At 39.2% G+C, this 21197-nt stretch overlaps 1 protein-coding gene across 11 annotated transcripts in view; it reads right to left on the bottom strand.

Annotated features, from left to right (window-relative positions):
- Positions 1-21197, bottom strand: part of ncam1a (neural cell adhesion molecule 1a) — a 252964-nt gene that overhangs the window by 6645 nt on the left and 225122 nt on the right. For 4 of the 11 annotated variants that reach the window (XM_077546414.1, XM_077546413.1, XM_077546416.1 and 1 more), the window contains 6 exons: positions 20942-21109; positions 16628-16753; positions 14386-14400; positions 14243-14269; positions 8870-8994; positions 7346-7526 (listed from right to left, as the gene is read on the bottom strand). In XM_077546414.1, the coding sequence (XP_077402540.1) occupies positions 7346-7526; positions 8870-8994; positions 14243-14269; positions 14386-14400; positions 16628-16753; positions 20942-21109 (642 nt within the window). Of the gene's footprint in view, positions 1-2594; positions 4728-7345; positions 7527-8869; positions 8995-14242; positions 14270-14385; positions 14401-16627; positions 16754-20941; positions 21110-21197 lie in introns of those variants that run through there. The other 7 variants (XM_077546418.1, XM_077546419.1, XM_077546421.1 and 4 more) reach the window with 4 other exon arrangements.

The following is a 21197-nucleotide window of genomic DNA, read 5'->3' as shown; positions in this document are numbered from 1 at the left end:
ATTACATGTGTGGAATATGAGTTATGCAGCAAAATGCAGCCATTTCTATCCATCTCAGGGGGCGGCCATTTTGCCACTTGCTGTCGACTGAAGATGACATCACAGTTGCTCAGGGCTCAGGCAACAACCAATCACAGCTCACCTGTTTTTTTTGAAGCTGCGCTGTGATTGGTTGTTACCTTGTTGATGTCACCTTCAATCGACAGAAAGTGGCAAAATGGCCGCTGGATTTTGCTGCTTAACTCATATTCCACTAACACAACATTAACCAGAATGCCATATTTAGACCAGTTAGGCTGCGTAGAAAATACTGTCCAAATATTTTTTTTTGGGGGGTTGAATTCCCCTTTAAGGGAATTTTTTGGCCAGCTATCTAGCTTAGCACTAGCTAGGATGAGGCTAGTAGCAATGCAGAAAGACTTAAAATGGGACCAAAGACATAAAAACATATTTTGTTCTACCACTGGCCAAAGTATAGCACAGGGTCATGGAGGTTAAAGTGACTTTTCCATGTGTTGACACACTGTTGCTACTCCGATATATTTGAATGAGATCTGTGAGAATGGCTTTGTAAACATTTGATCGAGATAATGTGCAACAAAAGTGCACAAACACGAATAGCATCGGTTTTAAACCCCAGAATAGAAGACTTATTTCCTGACTGATGCTATCATGTTTACAAATATGACACATCGCGCCCCCCAGCTCGCAGGACGCTACGATCTGATAGGCGCTACATGCTATCGCCTCGCCGCCAACTGAACGTTTTATCTGGGAATGAATAGAAGCCAGGTTTCCAATTTGGACGAGAGAAAGTCGAAGTTTAGCGTATGGAAAGACAGGATGACGAAGGGAGAAATGAGTGACAGCGGATAGAGGAGGCGGCTGGGAGGACGTCAGGCGACTTTCCAGGTGGACCTGAGGCCACGCGACGTCCTCTCACTGAGCAAGGAGACCTGGAGAGAGGACAGACAGCGTGTGGACACGGAGGAGGACAAGGACAACAGACAAAACCAGGAAACAAGTCCCGACATATTCCAAGAGAGACGTTATGTACAAAAACTTTGCATTGAAGTTCAGAACTGCCACAGTTTTGAGGCCCGGGTCACCTTGACCGCTTGGGATGACAACCGGATAATTGTTCTTTCACGCCGATATCGTTTTCCCGCATCAAACCGTTGTCAGTCATCGGCGAAGGCGGATGTCTGAGAGCCCGCGCAAAATGATTGATGAGCATCCAGAGGGAAGCAGATGCCCGAGACCCCCCGTTCATTAGCGGGCGCCATGTTTTAATTAGCGAGGCTGGGAAACAATCACCGGGCGCATGTGTTTGATTACAGGAAAAATGGACACGCGTTTCGCTGGCGCTCAATTGTCAGCCATTTTTGTAGCGCGTGCCCTCGCGCAGCTAATTGCTTGTCGGCGTGACCCACGGGTAATAATAAAACAAATGAATAAAATAAAGCTGCGAGCAGCAATGAATGCCTGCTTTGTTCCACGGCGGATCCTCCTAATGATAATTCAACTTTGAGGCCAAGTTCTGCCCAAATTAGCTGGCATAGGCAAGAAAAAGCTAATTAGCATCGCACGTCTGCTTCTTATTGGATGCTCTTGTGGGCAAATTCAATGTGCGAACCTTAAAATTTGTCCAAAATGGCCTCTTTAAAACAAAATGGCTGACTGCATGTTCCTTGAGACTTTTTCGTATGTCCTGTTGAACGACATTTTGTTGATCGATAAAACTAATGTGGGCGACTTTAAAATTGGGTTTATACCTATTACCTATGTACTAATCGAAATCTGTGCTTTTGTTAGCCAACATATCGTTAGCCTAGTAGCATAACTGACTTTCTGTAACGTAAACTCATAAATGCGCTTGCTAAAAAATGTGTTTTTTCTTTATGTCTGTGTAGATTCTCAATCGTCCAAGCCATTGTAAACGAGTCGGACTTACGGCGCTATGCTATTAGGCTAACGATCAGCTAGGTTTTAGCCAATTGTGGACGTCCTGTTCATTCACTGCCAGCCAACGTGATATTTTACACTCTAAAAACAGTTGGGTCAAAAATGACCCAACCATGGGTCAATAATGGACCAATCCACTTTTTTTTATTTTTTATTATTTCTTATTTTAAAATTGGGTCATTTTGTATAAAACAACCCAGCAAGTTGGGTCAAATAGACCCATAAAATGGATTGGTCCATAATTGTGTTCATTTTGACCCAATTGTTTAAAGTGTAAGATGTTTTTGAGCATTTTTCAAGACTCACCAAGTGTTATGTTTTTGATGACACTGTACCAAATGAAAGAATTAAATATATTCTTTCACAAGAAAAAGAACAAAAGTTTGATTCTACCATTTTACGTTCTTTAGTAATCCTGCCATCTACTGGCGATTGCACGTCATTAAAATTATACCCAAGGTGTATTTTGGCTATTCACCCCCCAACAGTGGCACTCGTATTGGAAAAAAAAACGGTCTGACGAGTACACTCGTCGATGGCAGTGAATGAGGTTTTTTTTTGTTTGTCGTTTACGTGACTGACTTTGACGGACACGTTCTCCACGCCGGCTGACAAAATCATCACGTCAGTGAAAGAAAAACAGACACACTTTATTTCCACCCCAACAACGGTTACATGGAAACACACACACATATATGTACTTACAAAAATGTCTTCAAACCAAAAGCAAAAAAAAACAACATTTCACATAATCCAAAATGATGCTCCTTTGATAGCGATGTACGTCATTTTATTTTTTCTTCCCCTTTTCGGAAATCCCCCCCCCCCACCCGCTTTCTAGTATAAAGATAAGACGAGTGAAAATAACAGCTGATTATGTACACACGAAATATGATCATTTCACTCTCAAAGTTTCCCACCGTCTCTTTTATACTCTCAAGGCATTTACGTCCAAATGTTTGTGAGAAAAGTGCACCAGAATTCGTTTAACATTCCGATTCGGAGTGCATAGCCTCGCCTGCTTTTAACACATTCATAATGCTTGAGGGGCTGGGGGGCAGGGGCGGAGCTTAGTTGGGAATTTCTGGATTTGGGGGGGTCCACGCGTCATGCTCTCGTCATGCTCTTAGGCCAAGAGAAGAAAAAGAAATAAAAGCCTCTTTTTTTATTATTATTATTATTATTAGCTAGAGCTATTGCAGACACACAATCATGTGATTCTCAAGTTCACGTTAAGGCATTATGAATGTGTTATTCCGAACAAAACGCCACCCGTGAGCCGACTCGTTAACATAAATGCATATGGGGATGGGCATCGATCGACAAGGGGGGGGGGACCAATTATTCCATGAATGATTTAAAAAAAAACATCTCATGTTGAGTTGACATGAGTTGGATGCAGATCAACTTCCCATCGGAAGATTGCAAAATATTTCGTCAACGACAAATCTCGACAGAATTCCTAATGATCAATATATCGACTATAATGCCCATCCCTAACTTGTAAATCCTTAAACCAGGGGTGTCCAAAATGTTTCCCACTAAGGGCTGCATATTGTGTAATGTCGACTTAATAAAAAAAAAAAAATGGATTTCTACTTTTCATCATATAGGTGACAACAAAAAAAAAGTCTAGATCCAACTTGGTAAAGTTTCAAATTAGTTTTTTGCTTTGTGAAGACCGCATTTATAGTGGATAGAAAAAGTCTACACACCCCTGCTGAAATGTTACTTTACGAGATGTAAATAAGTTAGGCTTATTAAAATATATCGAACTATAACATGACTTAACCTGTGCAGCTCGTTTGAATTCTTAAAATAATTTTGACAGGTGGTAGTACCAATAAACAAGTAAAATTTTGTTGCGCAAGTGTGCACACCCCCCCTTATGTCTGCGATGTGACTTTAAAAATGAATCAATCAAATTCCAACTCATGTTACATGGGAATCAGCAGACACTCTCATTTTAAACTTTAGATGCTTTAGTAGGCTTTTCATGAGATGTTCAGAAGTCTGACAGTTTGGTGCTAAGACTAACTAACAGCTGTCCTTTTGTCTCATATTCATCTTTTTTTCTTTCCATGCAGCAAAACTTCCAATAATTTGACCTAAAAATCTGCATCAGCTCAAGATAAAAATAACATTTGCGTGTGTATGGAAAGCCAAAACCCATAGAATTTTTTTTTTTTTTTTTTGGTTAACATCTACGTTTGCGTACATTTTTACACTCTACACTACCAATTCAAATGTCCAAAAATGGGAAGTACGATTCAGGCAAAAGTGTTCCCAGGTTAGCTGCAGTGTTTGTTTTTCAGAATGCGTGGCGGTGGGACAGTAAAAAAAAAAAAAAAAAAATTGCACTTTGGACACCCCTGATATAGAAAATCCTTCCATATATTCATTTACAACAAGAAAACATAACAACAAAAGCAGACGACTCATAATCCCGCCAAAGCAAAGTGATGCACATACAGAGCCCCCCTGTCATAACAATCATAAAAGCAACATCTTGGACACGCCATCTTGTTTTGATCTTGTTTGTGGCTGCACGAGGCTCAAAAAGGCATAGAAAGCGGAGAAAAAAAAAGAAGGGGTGGGGGGGGGTTGGATGGACGCCAGAGCCAAAACCAGGTTTTCCTTCCCTCCCGACTATCCCTTCTCCCGGGACGAGATCAGTTTTTACGAGAGCCAGAGCGCAGTCAGCGAGGTGGGGAGCAGAAGAGCTGCCAAACTGTACGTCACGCATCGGCAACCCAGCGTCGCTGCGGGCGCCCGCCGATATTTCCAATTCAAGTGCCGCACACATCAAAAAGAAAAGCCACAGATCGGCGCGGATGACAACGTCACGGTCCGCAGGTGCCCCCCACGACAACACATGGACGGGACGGGACAAGACGACAAGAGGGCGGAACGACAAGGGAGGAAAGAGAAGAGGGGGGAAAAACAGGGAGAGAAAGAGAAAAAAAAGTCAGAAATACAGAAATACAAGCCCTGAAAGGTTGTAGAGATTTAAGTGAGGAGTGAAAAATAAATAAAATGAGGAAGTCGTAGTGAGTTCGTTAGCAAGGCAGATGGTTTGTGGCAGGCATGGGTGGAAAGGTGGAAGGAAAATGGTGACAATTGAAAACACTGTTGGGGCCGAACGGGCCATTTTACCCCCCGTCAATATGACGATTGAGATTTAATACGGTCCTCTTCCCGTGTATTTTTGAACAAACATGAAACAAACTTATAAATATATATTTTTTAAGACATCTAAGCTAGGCTTATGCTAAAATGAAGGTCACGTGTTTTTTCGTTCGACTTCCCTTGCAAAACAATTTGGACTTGCAGTCTTTTGAGAGTTCGCAATGACAATCTTGGAAGGTCGTGCGCGTGTGACTCTCAAAGTGTGCGGACTTTCCTCTCGTCAGTGGCGCGCGACATTTGCATTGATTCTATAAACACGGATTTTCAACATTTATTTAGGAGCAATTTTCATGCCTATGTTTGAATTGAATCGTTATTTAAGTACAGTTGGTTAAATTTGTGAATAATGTTACAATGCCTTCCAATAATATTAAATATACTTATATGTGTTTTAGTTTTTTGGGGGTTAAAATGGGAAAAAAAAAGTCAATTTGTTGATACTGTACATACCTTTTATTGGACGGCGGGAATATTTTACAAATGTCGGAAATTGGACGTTTTGTCGTACATTTTAAAGTGGAGCTGCCGTTCGGCTTTGCCATTGAGAATGAAATGCGGCATTGCAGGAAAACACTGACAAATATAGACATATTCTGTTTTTATATTTTTGACATTGTATGTGTTTTCAATGTCAGTCTTCAGGTTGCCATCTCATTTCCATCTTTTCTTTCAGTGATTTGGAAAAGCTACTAGTACATCTTTGGATAGTTGACCAGATTTTTATTTTATTTTTTTAGATGAAACGCTTTTCCCATACAAATGAAGAAAAAAGTGGTTAGGACTTTGGGGTAAAGATGGGAAAACTTTTCTTTTTATTTTCATTGAAAGTTGTTTTTGTCAATTGTGGCGGGGAAAGCAGCCCAACTTCAACATTATTGCACACAGCACAACAACAACAGAGCGAAGGCCGACCGCTGGAATCGAGCTTTTAAGGATTAACCGCAGCAAAAGAAAAAAAAAAAAAAATAAAATCACTCTCGGCCTGAGGGATATCTGCCGCCACTTTATTGTTGAGCTGCGGCAGCCCTAACGATAGCAAAGATAAGGAGAGCGACGTAGCGTGATGCCGAGCCACACGCCGCTTCTTGCGCTGTTCGCTCAATAGTTTTGCGTTATCTTGCCGAGCATGGCCGCTGGAAGACCGCCAGGTGCCTTTGAAATGCAAATCAGCTTCGCTTGGGTGAAGGTAGAATCTGCAGCTGCGTTTTAAATGCCAACCCAAACGGTATGTTCGACATACACCCTCAACAGACACTTTATTAGGTACCCCCTGCGCCATAAAATCATTTTTCATTCATTAGCTATACAGCAGTGTCAATCAAAACTAAATTGTGAAAGAATGCTCTTTAATACTATTTTACTTTTTTTTTTGAACGCCTTACCTCTAATAGATATTAGGTGCTCTTTGCAAATTAAGTTATGAGGAAATATAGCATGATAAAAATGCTCTCATGTAAATCCCTTATCCTTAAAACAACATTGGGACTCTCTGATGTTGACTAAATAAACACCCTACCAACTATTAGGGTCATCATCCTAACCACTATATAAAAAAAAAAAATGGATTTGTGCAAATAATAAAGGCCTTACTCCTAATAGACAGCTGTTTTTTTCTGCAGTTGAGTAAAAATAAAATAAATAAAAAACAGTCACTATAGGGAATAGAGTACTCAGTTATATGGACATGGTATTAAAAAAATGCATTTACAAATAATAAACGCCCTACCCCTAATATATGTTATTTGCAATATTAAAAGCCACGTCCCTAAAACATTTCTGCTCATGACATTTTAAAAGAAATCATTTTGTACATCAACACCTTACCCCTAATAGATGCCTTGTAGTAGCAAATGCAGAGTAAATAAAGTCGAAAAATAAATGCCCTCAACCAGTATATTATAAAGTAGGGTTAAAAAAAACACTTTCTTGTAAAATTAATACCACCCACCACATAAAAACCTGTTACTGTCTACCAATGAGTAAATCAAGTAACTCATTTTAGTAGTAGTAGTAGAAGTAATGGTACTTTTCTGGCCACAACATGATAGAAATACATTTTTAATGCTTTGTGCATAATCACCATTGTTCCCTTAACAGAAGCTGGTAGCTGCTGCTACTCACCATGGAAGGCCTTTGCAGTGTGTATGTGTGTGTGTTTTGGAGAGGGAGCGAGGCACAATGAATGGAGTACCTGGCATGGTGGTGGGTTCTGTGGCTGTTCGGAAGGACAGCACGCCGGGCTCGGATTTGCCCTTCTGGTTGACCGCCACAATGCGGACCTCGTACTCGGTATTCCAGTCCAGTCCGCTCAGCACCACGTACTCGCTGCTGTGTGGCATGCGGATCTCGGGTTTCCAGTCGGACACGTGCTTCTGAGGAAGGAAGCGGCAACATTTTGTCAGCGGCGATTTTGACTAGAATCGGGGAAAAAAATGGTGGTATAGAGAGAGACTTTAGTTTTTAACTCATTCACTGCCATTGACGGCCATAGACGTCAAAAATTCATTGAACTATTTTTATTAGTTTCAAATTTTTTCCCACTTTTGTTAACAAAAGATTGAAAACCTAGATTTTTTTTTTATTGTATTAAAACAGATATAAAAATTGGGATTAATCATAAATTAACTAAAAAATATATATATTTAAAACATTTTTTTAAAGAAAAGATTATTGAAAATTAGGGCCATCAGGCGATTAAAATTTGTAATTTCGATTAATCGCATGACTTCACTCGTTAACTCACGATTAATCACAATTTTTACATCTTTTCTAAATGTACCAAAAAAAATGATAGTTTTTCATATTCTTGTTAACAAAAATGGAAAAAAATGTTAAATAGAAATGTTTTAGTAGCATTTTTTTTTTTTTACATCTATAGCCATCAATGGCAGCGAATGAGTTAATGTTTTAATTTATAATTTGTCCTCTAAAATGATCATAACAAGAGGTTGGGAATCATTTGTGAATATTTAGTCAATAATTCATAATGCTGATAAGCTCATTTAAAAGAGCGCTTGCAAATAGTCTGGCAAATATCTCAAATTGACAACATTTGAAAAGTCAATACAAAACCTTTTTAAAATTTAAACAAAAGTAATAAAAAAACAGATTCTGATTACGGTCCGATTGCGGTGCCAATTCCATTTCCGGTTCCAATTCCACTTTAGTTTCAATCCTGGTTCTAGTTCTGATTCAGGTTCCATTTCTATTCCGTTCCTGGTTGTGATTCCGGTTAAGTTTCTAGTAAATTTCTGATTTCAGTTTTGGTTCTGTCACAGTTCGGATTTCCGTTTTGCTTGGTTCCAGTTCATTCGTTTACATTTCGCTCAGTTTGGTTCAGGTTCAGTTTGGCTTAAGTCATTTTGTTTGGTTTGACTTTGTCAGAAGGGGAACAAAACCAAACAAAAGGAATGACACAGAATGAAATGAAACAGAACTAAACCAAGGCAAGCCCTGCTGCGAATAGCGCAAATCTGCAAGAAATTCACACCCACCAGGTTTATACTCTAATTGCCACCAGTTGCTACAAGATGGCTGCGGCTAAATGAAGCTCAAAATGCCACAATGTCAACAAAACACTACTTTTGTATAAATGAAGCCTTCCTTGGGATCAAGATGGCACCCAATAAAAAAAAAAAAAAAAAAAAAAGGAGAATCCACGAATTGCGAAGAATACTTAAAATGAAATGAAATAAGGCAAGTGGGGAATACTTACAGCCTTGTATCGGACCAAGTAATGCTTAATCGGGGAGCCGCCGTCGTCCTGCTTGATCCAGTTGACCTTAAGAGCGTTGCCCTGATTTTGAACCATGGCCTCCAGTTTCGGGGCACTGGGTTCCCCTAGGAAATGGAAATGAGAGTAAGCAGGGTTGCCATAGAAACAGCAACCATGAATAGAAGCTGTTTTTAGGCAACCATTGCGGAGTGAACCCCTCTAAAAAAAAAAAAAAAAAAAAATCTCAAAGCACGACTTTGAGGGCACGGCGAAGCTCCTCATTAAGCTCGGCGTCTTGTGCGTAATGACCGCCGGGATGCCGGATAACGAGCCTCCGGGCGTCGATGGACGTTAATGCTAAGGAAGTGGAGTTGTTTGTTGACCGTCTACGGTGGTTAATCATGAATAAATGTATTGACTCCACGCTTATATAAGAGTCGGAATCTCACTTGAAATAACCGATAAGGCAACCCAACGCCTCACACCTGATTGATATTTGAACGTTTGGCGTTTAAACAACAGAAAGTGGTTAGGAAATGAAATATTGTTAGAGAAGAATTCCGGTTAGCGTGATGAGATTAGCTACAAGTGAATGTTAGAGGAGGGAAGCAGTTAGAAAGCGTTGCTGTCCCCAAGTCATGGTAATGGTGGTGAGACAAACAGAAAACAAAGAAGGGGGGGGGGGGGGGTGGCTGGGGGTCCTTCATGCTGACAGTCGGGTGCTTGGGGCAATGTGTAAATTATATCCTAGGCACTCGTTTGAAGACATACATTTATGAATGAGGGTTAGAGCTGTGTACTGTTTCAGATCTCACAAAATATATATATATTTTTTTTAAAAACACACATGCTTACATAATTCTGTCTGCAACCCCCGTGAGGATAAGCGCTTATAATGGATACCCAATCTTATACACAGTTAATCCTTTGTGGACATCCAGTAGGCTAATTGTACAATGCTATGCTATGCTAACGGTTCTATCACTGCTTGTTTCAGCTTATAGGCTCATCTTTTCCTACTTGGAAATGAAAGCCAAACAACACAAATTTGTAGAATAAAATCTGTTCCTGAAAGTGTTAGCTTGTTGATGCTATTTTCCAATTATGTGTTAGCATTACGCTAGCGGACTTTACGGCAAAGTTAGAGATAGGATGTTTTAGATTCAAAACATGTATTAGGGGCCCGAGCAGCCACCGTTAAGGAAACAAAAAATCGTACTATATGATGGGGGCGGGGCATCTATTTTTGTGTTTCAAAATTCCTTCTTAAACGACACATTCTTGGTTGTACGTTTGACCTACATCCCCAAAAATTGACCCACAATGTGCAAAAAAGGCTTTTGGAGCCATTCGCGAATTAACAGGAAGTCCGCCATCTTGATTCACAGAATTTGTCCCAATCTTCATCATCTTAAGAGGTTTAAGATGAAAACTTATTGAACGCTTTTTATTTGGTCACGCGCTGTTGCCGTGGCGATTCACTGTTCACGGCAAAGAAAAACGAAGCTGTTTTTGAAGGTCGAAACGTTGCCACACATAAATTCTTGCTTCTTTTTTTTTTTTTTAAGATTTGTTCTTTATGCCAAACTGCTACTTGTTGTGAAGTGAGCTAACTGGACTTTGTTTCCCAACCATTACTGAGCCACCTTAGATTAAAAAATAATAATTACGGCACACCACCCAAAATAAAAATAAAAAAATGTCATAAAAATGTGCATGGTTGTGGTAAGATAATTACGGGGATGGAAAAGACACGATAGTGATGAGTTGACACATGCACATACGGAACTCCCTGTGAGAATCAAAACAACAGAACAGGAAGTTGTGGAAGAGGTAGAAGGCATCGACTTGCATGCAGCATTAACGTCATTGGCCGTGCAATTAAATACGTTTCACAATCAATAGAATGTCAGCAAATTAAAAATAATGCAAACAATTAAGGCTGATCTGGGAACACAACGAGGTAGTTCTGTTCCAACACAATTACAAAAATACATTGCAACATAACCAAACTATTTAAGCTAAAATCAATAAAACAAAACAAGAACCATTTTTTTAAAATGAATTTTGAGGATCAAAATGGTTAATTGCTGTTGACAAAACCTAAGCAATTTTTTTTTAAACTATTGTACTATTAGGTTACATTCTCTCTCGCCAAAATAGCTCCGACGTGGCAAAAAAGTGATGATGGCACTCACAAGAATGCGCATTGGCATTAATCATTAACATTAGCCGACTGAGAGTCATTTAGGCATGAATTGTAGCCGCAGTAATGGCGGAAGTCATCGGCATGAGCGATGTCTTAATAATTGACGCAGCGTTCCAAAATGAGTTCCGCCAAAACGGAAACGTGCTCCTTTACACTCATTCGTCTGCAAGTAATGAGCAAAAGTTACCTTCTGTTGGCCGGCGACGTCGACGTCATCAGCACCATGCAAGAGCCACAAAAGTCACATGATGCACAATCACATGATTGGCCGATGGGGGTAAATACGGGGGCGGAGCATGGGTGGCGGGAGGGAGGGAGGGAGGGAAAGGTACAAAAAGGAAACATTTTTGGAAATGATGAAAATGTTAACGTAAAAAAACACAAAACACAATGTTGCACACATGTAATGAACACAAAAAGCAAACAAAAAAAAAAATCAATAGACTTTTTTTTCAACACAATACAGTGGGGTAAAAAAAGTATTTGGCCAAAATCCGAAAATACTTTTTTGCCTCACTGTAAGTGAGAGTTCAAAATGCTACTTAAAAAATGTCAATAAAGGTTTTAAGCAAAAATGAATTGACTTTACGACAAATGAGTTTTTTTTTAGAGCAATTTTGAAATGAATCGGAGCATTTTTACCCGCTCCAATTTTAACTTGGCAAAGGGCCGATTATCAGACATCTTAAAAAAATGATCTTAAGCGATTATCTCGTGGTGTGGGGTGTTAATGTTACAGTTCACTATTTATCATTGCAACTCCATATGTGATCCAGATTTTGATCTTGTTGGGCTCATTTATTTATCAGCAGCCTTCCTCCATAGTACAGTAGCGCCTTAAGATATGAGCTTGATTGATTCCATAACCATGCTCGTACCTCAAATCCCGTCTCCAGCTTTAATCTGATCAACCCTGCTCAAAATAACACAACAAAATAATTTGCGGTCATGTGTGTTTTTTTTTTTTATTTATTTTTTTAAATATGTGAAAATAACTATAATAATCAATGATATTGTACTTCGTAAAAAAACAAAACAATGCTTTTCGTTAGCCTGTCTATTGCGTTTTGCATTGTTCGCTAGCATTAAGCTAAGCAGACTTTCAGGAAATGTGACGTGTTTGTAAAGCACAATGTTTTTATGTGCAAGTGGGAGGGGCATTAAACATTAAACAATTTCAAGTCGCTGGTTCTTCCTTGACGCTTAGCACACATTGGGAGTTTAAGGTCTGTATAAGCTGTGATTGTTATTCCAAAGGCAGTTTTATGTTGGTAAGTATGACAAGTGTGACAACAATGATTGTTAGGAATGTGAAGTTATTGTGTTAAATGTGAATTCTGACACCCGATTCTAGACTACGCAGTCACGGGGAACGCAAGCAGTAGGTGGGAAATGCTGTTTTGGGTGAGGTTGTTAATTTACGAGCCTTGCGATGCTTCATCAGTCTTGTCCTGTCCTGTTGCATCCCAATCATCATCATCATCACTTAATGCCATCTACTAGGCTCCATTAGCCACGAATTACGCCACAAACCTTTTAGCATAACATTCATTTGAAAGTGGCCCTGCCGCCAAAAAGACGCAAAGCAAAACACAAAGTCAAACGTCAGCTGATTTCACGCATTTGTTCGCCAACAAACAGGGAGTCATTTATTCACTCAACGGCAGATAGGGGGCGCTGTGTGTTAGGCAAAGAGCATTTCATCTCATTTGCTTTTGGAAGAAAGACAAATATTTTCAGTATATTACAAGAGGAACTGGAAAGTCAAACAAATTAAGAAGGACTGTTATGGAGGACTGCGGTAACAAGCAAGGCTTCTAAGAACATAAACATGGGAACACACTATTGTCATGCCTCTGTGGTTATGGCTGTTTTGGTTAGCAACAGAGTTCAAATTGGCTCATCTAAGACCGTGAAAATAACAGACAGTTCTTGCTCCGGAGGGGATAAAAGAGGTGTCCATTTGAGGGAGGTGTGTGATTTTTTTTCTTTCTTTTTCTTTTAAACATTAAATGGATGGACACCCAGTGACTTATTAGAGAAACAATATTTAAGGAAATACTGTATGCTATGCTGAATTTGAAATTTTATGTTGCAAGGAATGGATGCTTTGCTCGCTAACAAAAAAATAGTTGATTCAAGTGGAATTTGTCTTGATGCTTTCGACATGCAAATCAAAATATAATTTCAGTGGAGTTCCTCTACCTACTAATGACATTCCACGATGAAAAAGAACAGAAAATCACTCCAGCTGTGTTCAACAAATGTCACACATCATTTTCAATGCAGTTAGTAAAATCCGCCACTATGCTAGTCCATTTGGGTACCCGGTTAAACTAGCGCTAGCTCACCACAACAATGGCAAGCAAGTTAGCGATGGCAATGACGAGCATGGTGGCATACTCACTAAGTGCCGTACTGGTGGTGGCAATAAGGGGCGGAGCCTCTGATGACGCTGAAAGACGTTGGAACATGTTGATCGCCCATTTTTTAATAGTGCGATAGAGAAGCCTGCATTTTTAGCATCTATTAGCATGTTAGCACATGTTGTCAAAAGGTAGCAAAACAACTTTAATACACATTACGCTTACCATCAAGTCCGACCTACACACCTTTTTGCACATTTTACAGCAAAACCCACCAAAAAACTTAATAAGTGATCAATAGCTAACAAAATCCTGTTTAGCATTTTTACTAGCCACATTTCCGACTCTTCCCAGGAGTCGATAAAAACAAGGCCACGTTTTGTATCATTCAAATATGAACCATGGACTTTGAGCCAATGAAATGTGCTTCTTACAAGCATAAACATACCATTAAAAGGACAGAAAATAAATAAAAGTGCACTCGTGCATGCGAGCGCTATCAAGCGCTAGAAAGGTTTGTGGGACTTGGAGCTCTTTAAAGCAAAATCCTTACGGGGGAGATTTAAATGCAAAGATGTCCGGCCTTTAACTTTACGAGCGGTAAGTACCTAATTGATTTCCTTATGATAATACACCTCCCTTCCCAGTTGCGTGTACATCATTTAACGACCTCGCTCGACGCTAACGAGCTGAATTTGCAATTCACTGGCCAACGGTAGGAGATGTTAAGGGGGAGAAATGCTAAGGGGAAGCTAAGCTACATGTTCAATATCAATGGAAACGCACTGCTTAACAAACCTTTCGAGAAATGGAACGGAATGCCATCTGGAAAAAAAAAACATTTAAGAGATTGACTGGCATTTACTCTATCAAAAGCGGATTTGGGGTGAAAACAAAAGCGGACAGGACAGGACAGGACAGGACAGAGAGAGGAAACTTACGTTTGAAAGAAAGGCCTGATAGGTCCGATGGAATAACAAGAGATGGAAACCGCCGTGAAAGCGACGGATGGACACAAACAAACAAAAAGAAGAAGAAGAAACAGACAATGAAAATGAAATTGAACAAAAGTCCCAAATGAGGCCTTGGAAAAACGACTGGGAGCCGCGAGAGGCTTTTTTATCGGCGTTACTGTGAAGTGGTGGGAAAATCTCATAAAGCACGCGAGGTGTCGAGGAAAGTCTATACGAAGAACAGACGGATGGAGGGCTGCTATGGATTTAAAACAAAGAGTTTGAGATTTATTTATGAGCCCTTCTGAAGGGGGCCTGGGAAAACGCAGTCGTGGATCAATATGTAAAAAAAAAAAAAAAGAACTGCGTGCGGGTGTACGTGTGAGCTTTAGATACGAGAAAAATAAAACAAATACCGTTATCAAGTGATCGAGTTTTTATAAAATATGTTTTTAATTACCATGGCTATGTTGACTTGAATCATTAGAGCATTGATTCTCAACATGGAGGACAGCGCTTAAAGAATCGCTGCCCGAGCGCTTGCATTATCTTTCAAGTTCAAGTTTTTAACGGAACTGCCAATACGGAGTAAACATTTTTGACTTTCAAACGTACTTGTAGGCTCGATATTACAAACGTAGCATATTTTCCCATCATGCGACAGGGCACATGTGTGAGTGAAAAAATAAATAAATATATATATACAGTAGAGTATAAATATTTTTTAAGCATTTGGTCCACATTTACGGAAGCGTATTGCATTCACTTGGAAAAAAAAACAACAAACTTTTTGGGGGAGTTTTGTTTTTTTGAGTATTTTTTTTTCATTTTCAGTTTTTCTGAATATTTTTATCTGTTTTACAAGATTTTTTTTTCCTGTCATTCCCCCCGAAAAACAGGCTGAAAAAAATTATTCTGAAAAACAGGAGGAAAAATATTCAAAATAACAGGAAAAAAATTATTCAGAAAAACAAAGCTGGTGTTCTTATTCTCTAATCTCTGAGGGAAAACCCTCCAAAAAAATATTCTGAAAAACAGAGGAAAATATATATTTTTAAAACAGAAAAAAATACTCAAAAAATAGGGCAAAAAATATTCAATAAAACAGAAAAAAAAAAAACTTAAAAAAACAAAGCTCCCCCCAAAAATAATGTCAAGAAAACAGGATTTTTTTTTCAAGTGAATGCAATACGCTTTATTGTTTATTCGTAACTTGTATGATTTAATATTATGCCTGCCGTGCATGATTTAGGTTCAGCATTTTTTCCCATAATGCAATGGGGTATTGACTTGCGGATTCGCAATAACCCCCCTCGTGGCACTATGGGGAAATATGCTATGTTTTTAGCAACTTAGTCAAAAAATGTTTGCTTGACATTGGCAGATCCTCGCTTCTGTAGTTGTGAAACATTTATTTAGATTCATTTAGCGCCCGTGTGCAAATCATTGTGCACCTTATGGTGTCGTCCAATAATATTAAATATATTTTTGTTTTTGGTTTTTGGTTTGGTTCCTGCTGGTCATGAAAGCGTTACTTTGAGAAGAAACTCAAACCTCAAAATGATGCTGATCCCTCTACTAATAGACGTTATGCCTCAATTAGCGGCCCGTTGCGTCATCTACTTGAACCATTTCACGCTGACGTGGTCAGGCCGCGATGTTGTGTGCGTCCACGTTCATGTTCCTAGAAGCGACTTATCAGTCCCGTTTTTTTTGCTGTAATAGGTGTAATGGTTAAAGTAAGCTATTTAAATAAGTGGCAATATTTGCACAAATGTGCAAATTCATTCAAATGTTAAGATTACAACTCGGTAACTACAACAAAACAAACACAGGTTAGCCGGTGAACCGGATGTATTTGATTTGTTTCATTTTGGCTTGTAAGACAAAACAATTATTGCATCCGTGCGATAAAGATATTTAACGACCGCACAACCTTATCAAATAATTGATCACAAATGCCGTCAAAGGGCTCATCTCAAGCCAATGCCGCGAATGGGATGACTAAACCTGGCGTCACATGTATGTTTTGGTTTTGCCCTTGTGAATAATAACATTTTCTTTGTACGTTTTTTTTTTGATGTGTGGTATGCTAAATAAAAGCCTTCATTCAAAGGGATTGTTTTTGCAAAAGATTACAAACCGAGCCTTGGGGAAAAGTTTCTGAAAAGAACGCAGGGTGTCGCGATAAGGCGACATTTCAGGGCTCGAATAGAGGACGGGTACGTACGGATGGGTCCGGTCTTGAACTTGACGGCTGCGCCGCTCTCGCCTTCGCCTTTGCCGTTGATGGCGGCCATCTTGACCTCGTAGGAGGTGTCTGGCGTCAGGCCCACGATGGTGATCCTGGTCAAGTCTGATGAGGGGGGAAAACATCATTAAGCAGTCTTATAAACGGTACGGCACGCAACAAAATAAAATATAAATATAAATAAAAATCACATGAAAAAGTAATTGAAAATTAGTGTCCGTAAAAGTCATTATTCATTCATTTCTCTTTTGAGTAATGGCCAATGTTTTTTTTCCCCAAGTGTGTATAAAATTCACTATATAATCTATACTTTTTCTGAAGATATATGTAACATTTTCTATTTTAAAATACCCATAAGATCTACATTTTTATGTTTTTAAAATTTAAACTGTACCATTTTTAAATAATAAAATGTCCATATTAGGGACGTTCGATACCACTTTTTTTCAGACCAATACCAGCACGAGCGCAACGCTACTCGCACTTTTGATACATAAAATAAAAGATAAATTAAAAAAAGACATCATTTTAAAGAAGTTAAAATTGCATGTAATTAATGGCGCTTTTCCATTTGTGTAATTTCTAGTTCCTGATCATAAAATGGTCACAAGAGGAATACCTTGAAATAAGGCTAGTATCCCTAGTACATTTAATCGATATGTTTCACATTTTTCTTTCAAAATAACGTCCAAGAAATGGAGATTTTTTTTCTAAAAGTATTATTATAAGTTAATATATATATTTTTTAATGATAATGTAGAAATGATTGCTTCTACTTACTACTTAATTATAATTTATATACTGTTATGCTCATAAAATGCATGGTAAAATAATTTGGAAAAAAGAACCAAAAAAATTCCATAAAATATACAATATTATATCGCCAATATCCAATAAAACTGTGCGCACTATTTTGTGAGTTTTTTCCCTCCCTTTCTATTTTATATTTTTGTTTTGTTGTTTTTCGGATGAAAACATCAGAAACGATTAATTATGCAAACCAACAAAAATTTCCATAATTAAAATATTGAATTTTTTTTGCTGACTGTGTCATGTACCGAATGAAGTAAAAAGGCTGTTTAATTCCACAATGTTAATTTGCTCCGACTATCAAACCGCCACATCAACTTTATTTACATCGTATCACTTAGCATCAGTCTGCTTGTGGTTTACAGTCAAGAGAGTGTTTGTTCGTGCAATATTCAATTATGCAATTATGTTGGCCTGGAGGCAAAGATGAGGTTTGACTTTCGATTCTGAATCAGTCGATCAATCAATTGACTTGATTCAGGAAGTTTGCGTTCACAAAGCAAATCTAGACGCTGTATGAAAAGCTGTATAAAAACAATATATATATTTAGAGAGTAAATAAATAAATCTCAGTTTTGATGGACAATGCAATACAATACAATATGTTAAAACTGCTCATTTTTATTTTTGCAACGGACTCCAGGAGGCTTTTGTAATGGACCCATTTCAACATGTAGACGCACCTGCGGCAGTACTTCTTTTAAACATGTGATGGCAGTCCCGCTTTGTATCACGAGAGAGTCCCAACAGCTCACCTATCTGCTAGCTCACAAACGTGAAGACCTTTTCACTCAGGGGTGTACTCACTTTTGTTGCCAGCGGTTTTCTGACCAAAATTGACATTGTTTTGCAAGCTGTGCGCTGGCAAACTGTCGTAAATATTTCACTTTTGCGCACGTGGTTTGGTTTTGCTGGTAACAAACATGGATGCACACAACCACACGTCCAACAAGACTGTTGCTGCTGCTGTTTTGGTTAGCAACAGAGTTGAAATGGGTTCAACAGTTAACGCTCTAGTCTTAGTGAGTGAACGATAGCATCTATCAACATGTATTAATTCATCCGCGGGACCGATGACCTGCCTCAGTAAGTGCTGCTGTTTTAGTTAGCAAGGGAGTCCAAGCGGGCTCCAACTTACTCACTAATCTCAATGTGTGAATAAAATTGTTACATAGTTATTGTTGTGCTAATATGCTAACCTTTAATTCATAATTCAGCTGCGTTTTAGGTTAGCAGTCGTGTTGAAATGGGAGAGTGGTTATGTGCCTATGTAGGTGCCGCTGTTTTGGTTAGCAACATAGTTGAAATGGGTTTAGTAGTTCTTCTTCTTTTTTTTTTTATGTCTGAGTGTGCGCGATACTGTTGAGCAAAAGTTTCAAGACTCCGCACTCTAATTCATCCAAGTGACTTGACATTCTTTGGTAGGTGCTGCTGTTTTAGGTCGCAAATTGGCTGAGCAGCAACAACAGCTTGTATTCAGGGAGGTAATTGGACTTTCTCTCTTTCTCTTTCTTTCCCATGGGAAAAGGGAGGAGTCCATTTTGGACGAGGCGAGGTGTTTATTTTTTCAAATGAATGACTGACAGCTATTTGATGGAGCCCGAAAAAACAGAGATGGGACGACAACTGAAGAAAATCCCGGTCTTGGGTTTTCAGAATGCTTTCATTTTCTGTCTGTTTTGGTCAGCCTTTTTATTCACCCACAGTCGATTTTATGATGTCATTACTGTTAAGCACCAACTGGAGCTTTTATTGATTTAATTAAAGGGGACTGTTGGGTGTTTCTCGCCATAATGTGGCCTATTTTTGTTATTCTTGAATGTACCAATGAATGCTGAGCGAAATGCAAAGCGCGTCCCTCGGAGCGCTTGTGTTTTTTTTTTTGCTTAGCGCATTGGTTTACATGACAGGTGGCTGTCGGGCCGTGAGATGACAGCAAAGCCGCTGCCAGATACGCCCCATGCGGCAAACAGGACAGGAAGCATCCCGATACGCGTCTCGGCGGGACGGGGCAATCATCTGGGGCCCGAGCCGACTGTCATCTCAGTCTCGCTCTCGGCCAGACGTCGGGCCGCATGCGGCACTGTCATGTTTGGATTAGCTCCTGGTGATAGCTCAAGTGTTATCTGCCCCCCCCCCACCCCCCGCCTTCTGTCACGTCAAAGGATCATCATTTTTGTTTATCCGCAAGAAAGTTGACGGAGGGAAGTGGTCGGGTATTGGCAGAACATTTCCCATCGGGTTTTGACTGGCCGTAGTTGAGAAAATGATGGGAAAAAATAGCTTGTGGTTCCCTCTGGTGGCAAAAAGAAGAATGTTTCAATTAAATGTTAAAATTAGGCCACTTTCCACTTCTTCTTCTCTTCTATCCAGACTTCGGACGGACCCACCACAGATATCCATTTGGCGAACATCTCACACTTAACCCTCCTGTTATGTTGTGGGTCAAAATGACCCACTCTCAAGTTAAAGAACAAATGTTAGCGTTAACTCTTTGACTGCCAAAAACGTTAAATAACGTTTAGTAAAATCCTATGGAGGAGTGCCAAAGACGTTAAAAGACGTTTGTTTCTAAACAGAGGTGAAACTAACCATTTTCTATTGTTGATTACTGAAAAACGGAATAAGGTAGAAACAAACTTTTTTTTTCTGATGAAAGATGAGAGTCCAATCTTTCATTTGGTAGTATGTGTGTTTCCATAGTCCAAACACAAAATTTTCTGTGGACCTTGAAAGATCAGTCAAAATGCTTAAATCGACTGGCACTGGCGACGTCCCCTTTCGGAAAACGTCTGGCAGTCAAAGAGTTAATGTTAACTTGGCACTAACAGAGAATGAAAAGTGTTCATTTCAAGAAATTTGCAATGAAAACAGTTAAGATAGAAACATTGACATTTACTGGGTCAAATTGACCCAACAGTTTCTTTGTTTTTGCTATGAAACTTCACATCAACTAAGAAATGGTTAAGTTTGATGATGTATGTGCAATGAAAATGGTTAGGCTATCGTGGTTTTGGAATTTCCGGGTCAAATTGACCCATTTTAAGAGTGAATTTGCATAAATATTAGTGTGAAATGTTTCATCCACAGACAATTTAAATGGTTCACGTAATATATTTTCAATTAAATGTTAAATGTTGATTGGAATGCTTTTGAAACATTAAACATAACACGGGTCAAATTGACCCACTTTAGAGTTGAAGATACCAATGAGCATTATTTATTTATTTATCAATTAAAATGGTTCACTTTGACATTCATTCCATTAAAATGGTCACTAATGTTTATCGGAATGCTTTCGGAACATGAAACAGCCCGGGTCAAATTGACCCAGTTTAAAGTTAAAGAATTACAAATAGTAGCATTTATTGATGATGCTGATTTGAAATATTTGTGATGCGTTTTTATCATGAAACACCTGTGACAAACCTAACAGGAGGATTAAAGCAAATGAAATCAACTTCCTCTTCATGATTGTTTCACCTTCGGCGGCGGCGTAGTCCCTTCCAGTCCAGTCCTGGCCGTCCACGCGCCACTGTACCCGATATTTGATGATGGGAACACCTCCGAAAGAGGCAGGCTCGTCAAACTCCACCACAGCCGAGCTGGAGAAAGGCTCAAGCCTTTGGATCTCTGGCGATGATGGCACTTCTGCATTGCAAACAAAAAAAAACAGGGGGGCCGAGTTAAGTACCCTGCACAAAATTGAGCTTTGAGAAAACTATGCGATTGAGCACTG

The sequence above is a fragment of the Vanacampus margaritifer genome, chromosome 16 (genome assembly GCF_051991255.1).
Source record: "Vanacampus margaritifer isolate UIUO_Vmar chromosome 16, RoL_Vmar_1.0, whole genome shotgun sequence".
Taxonomy (NCBI): Eukaryota; Metazoa; Chordata; class Actinopteri; order Syngnathiformes; family Syngnathidae; genus Vanacampus; species Vanacampus margaritifer.
This window is presented reverse-complemented; position numbering and strand designations above follow the sequence as displayed.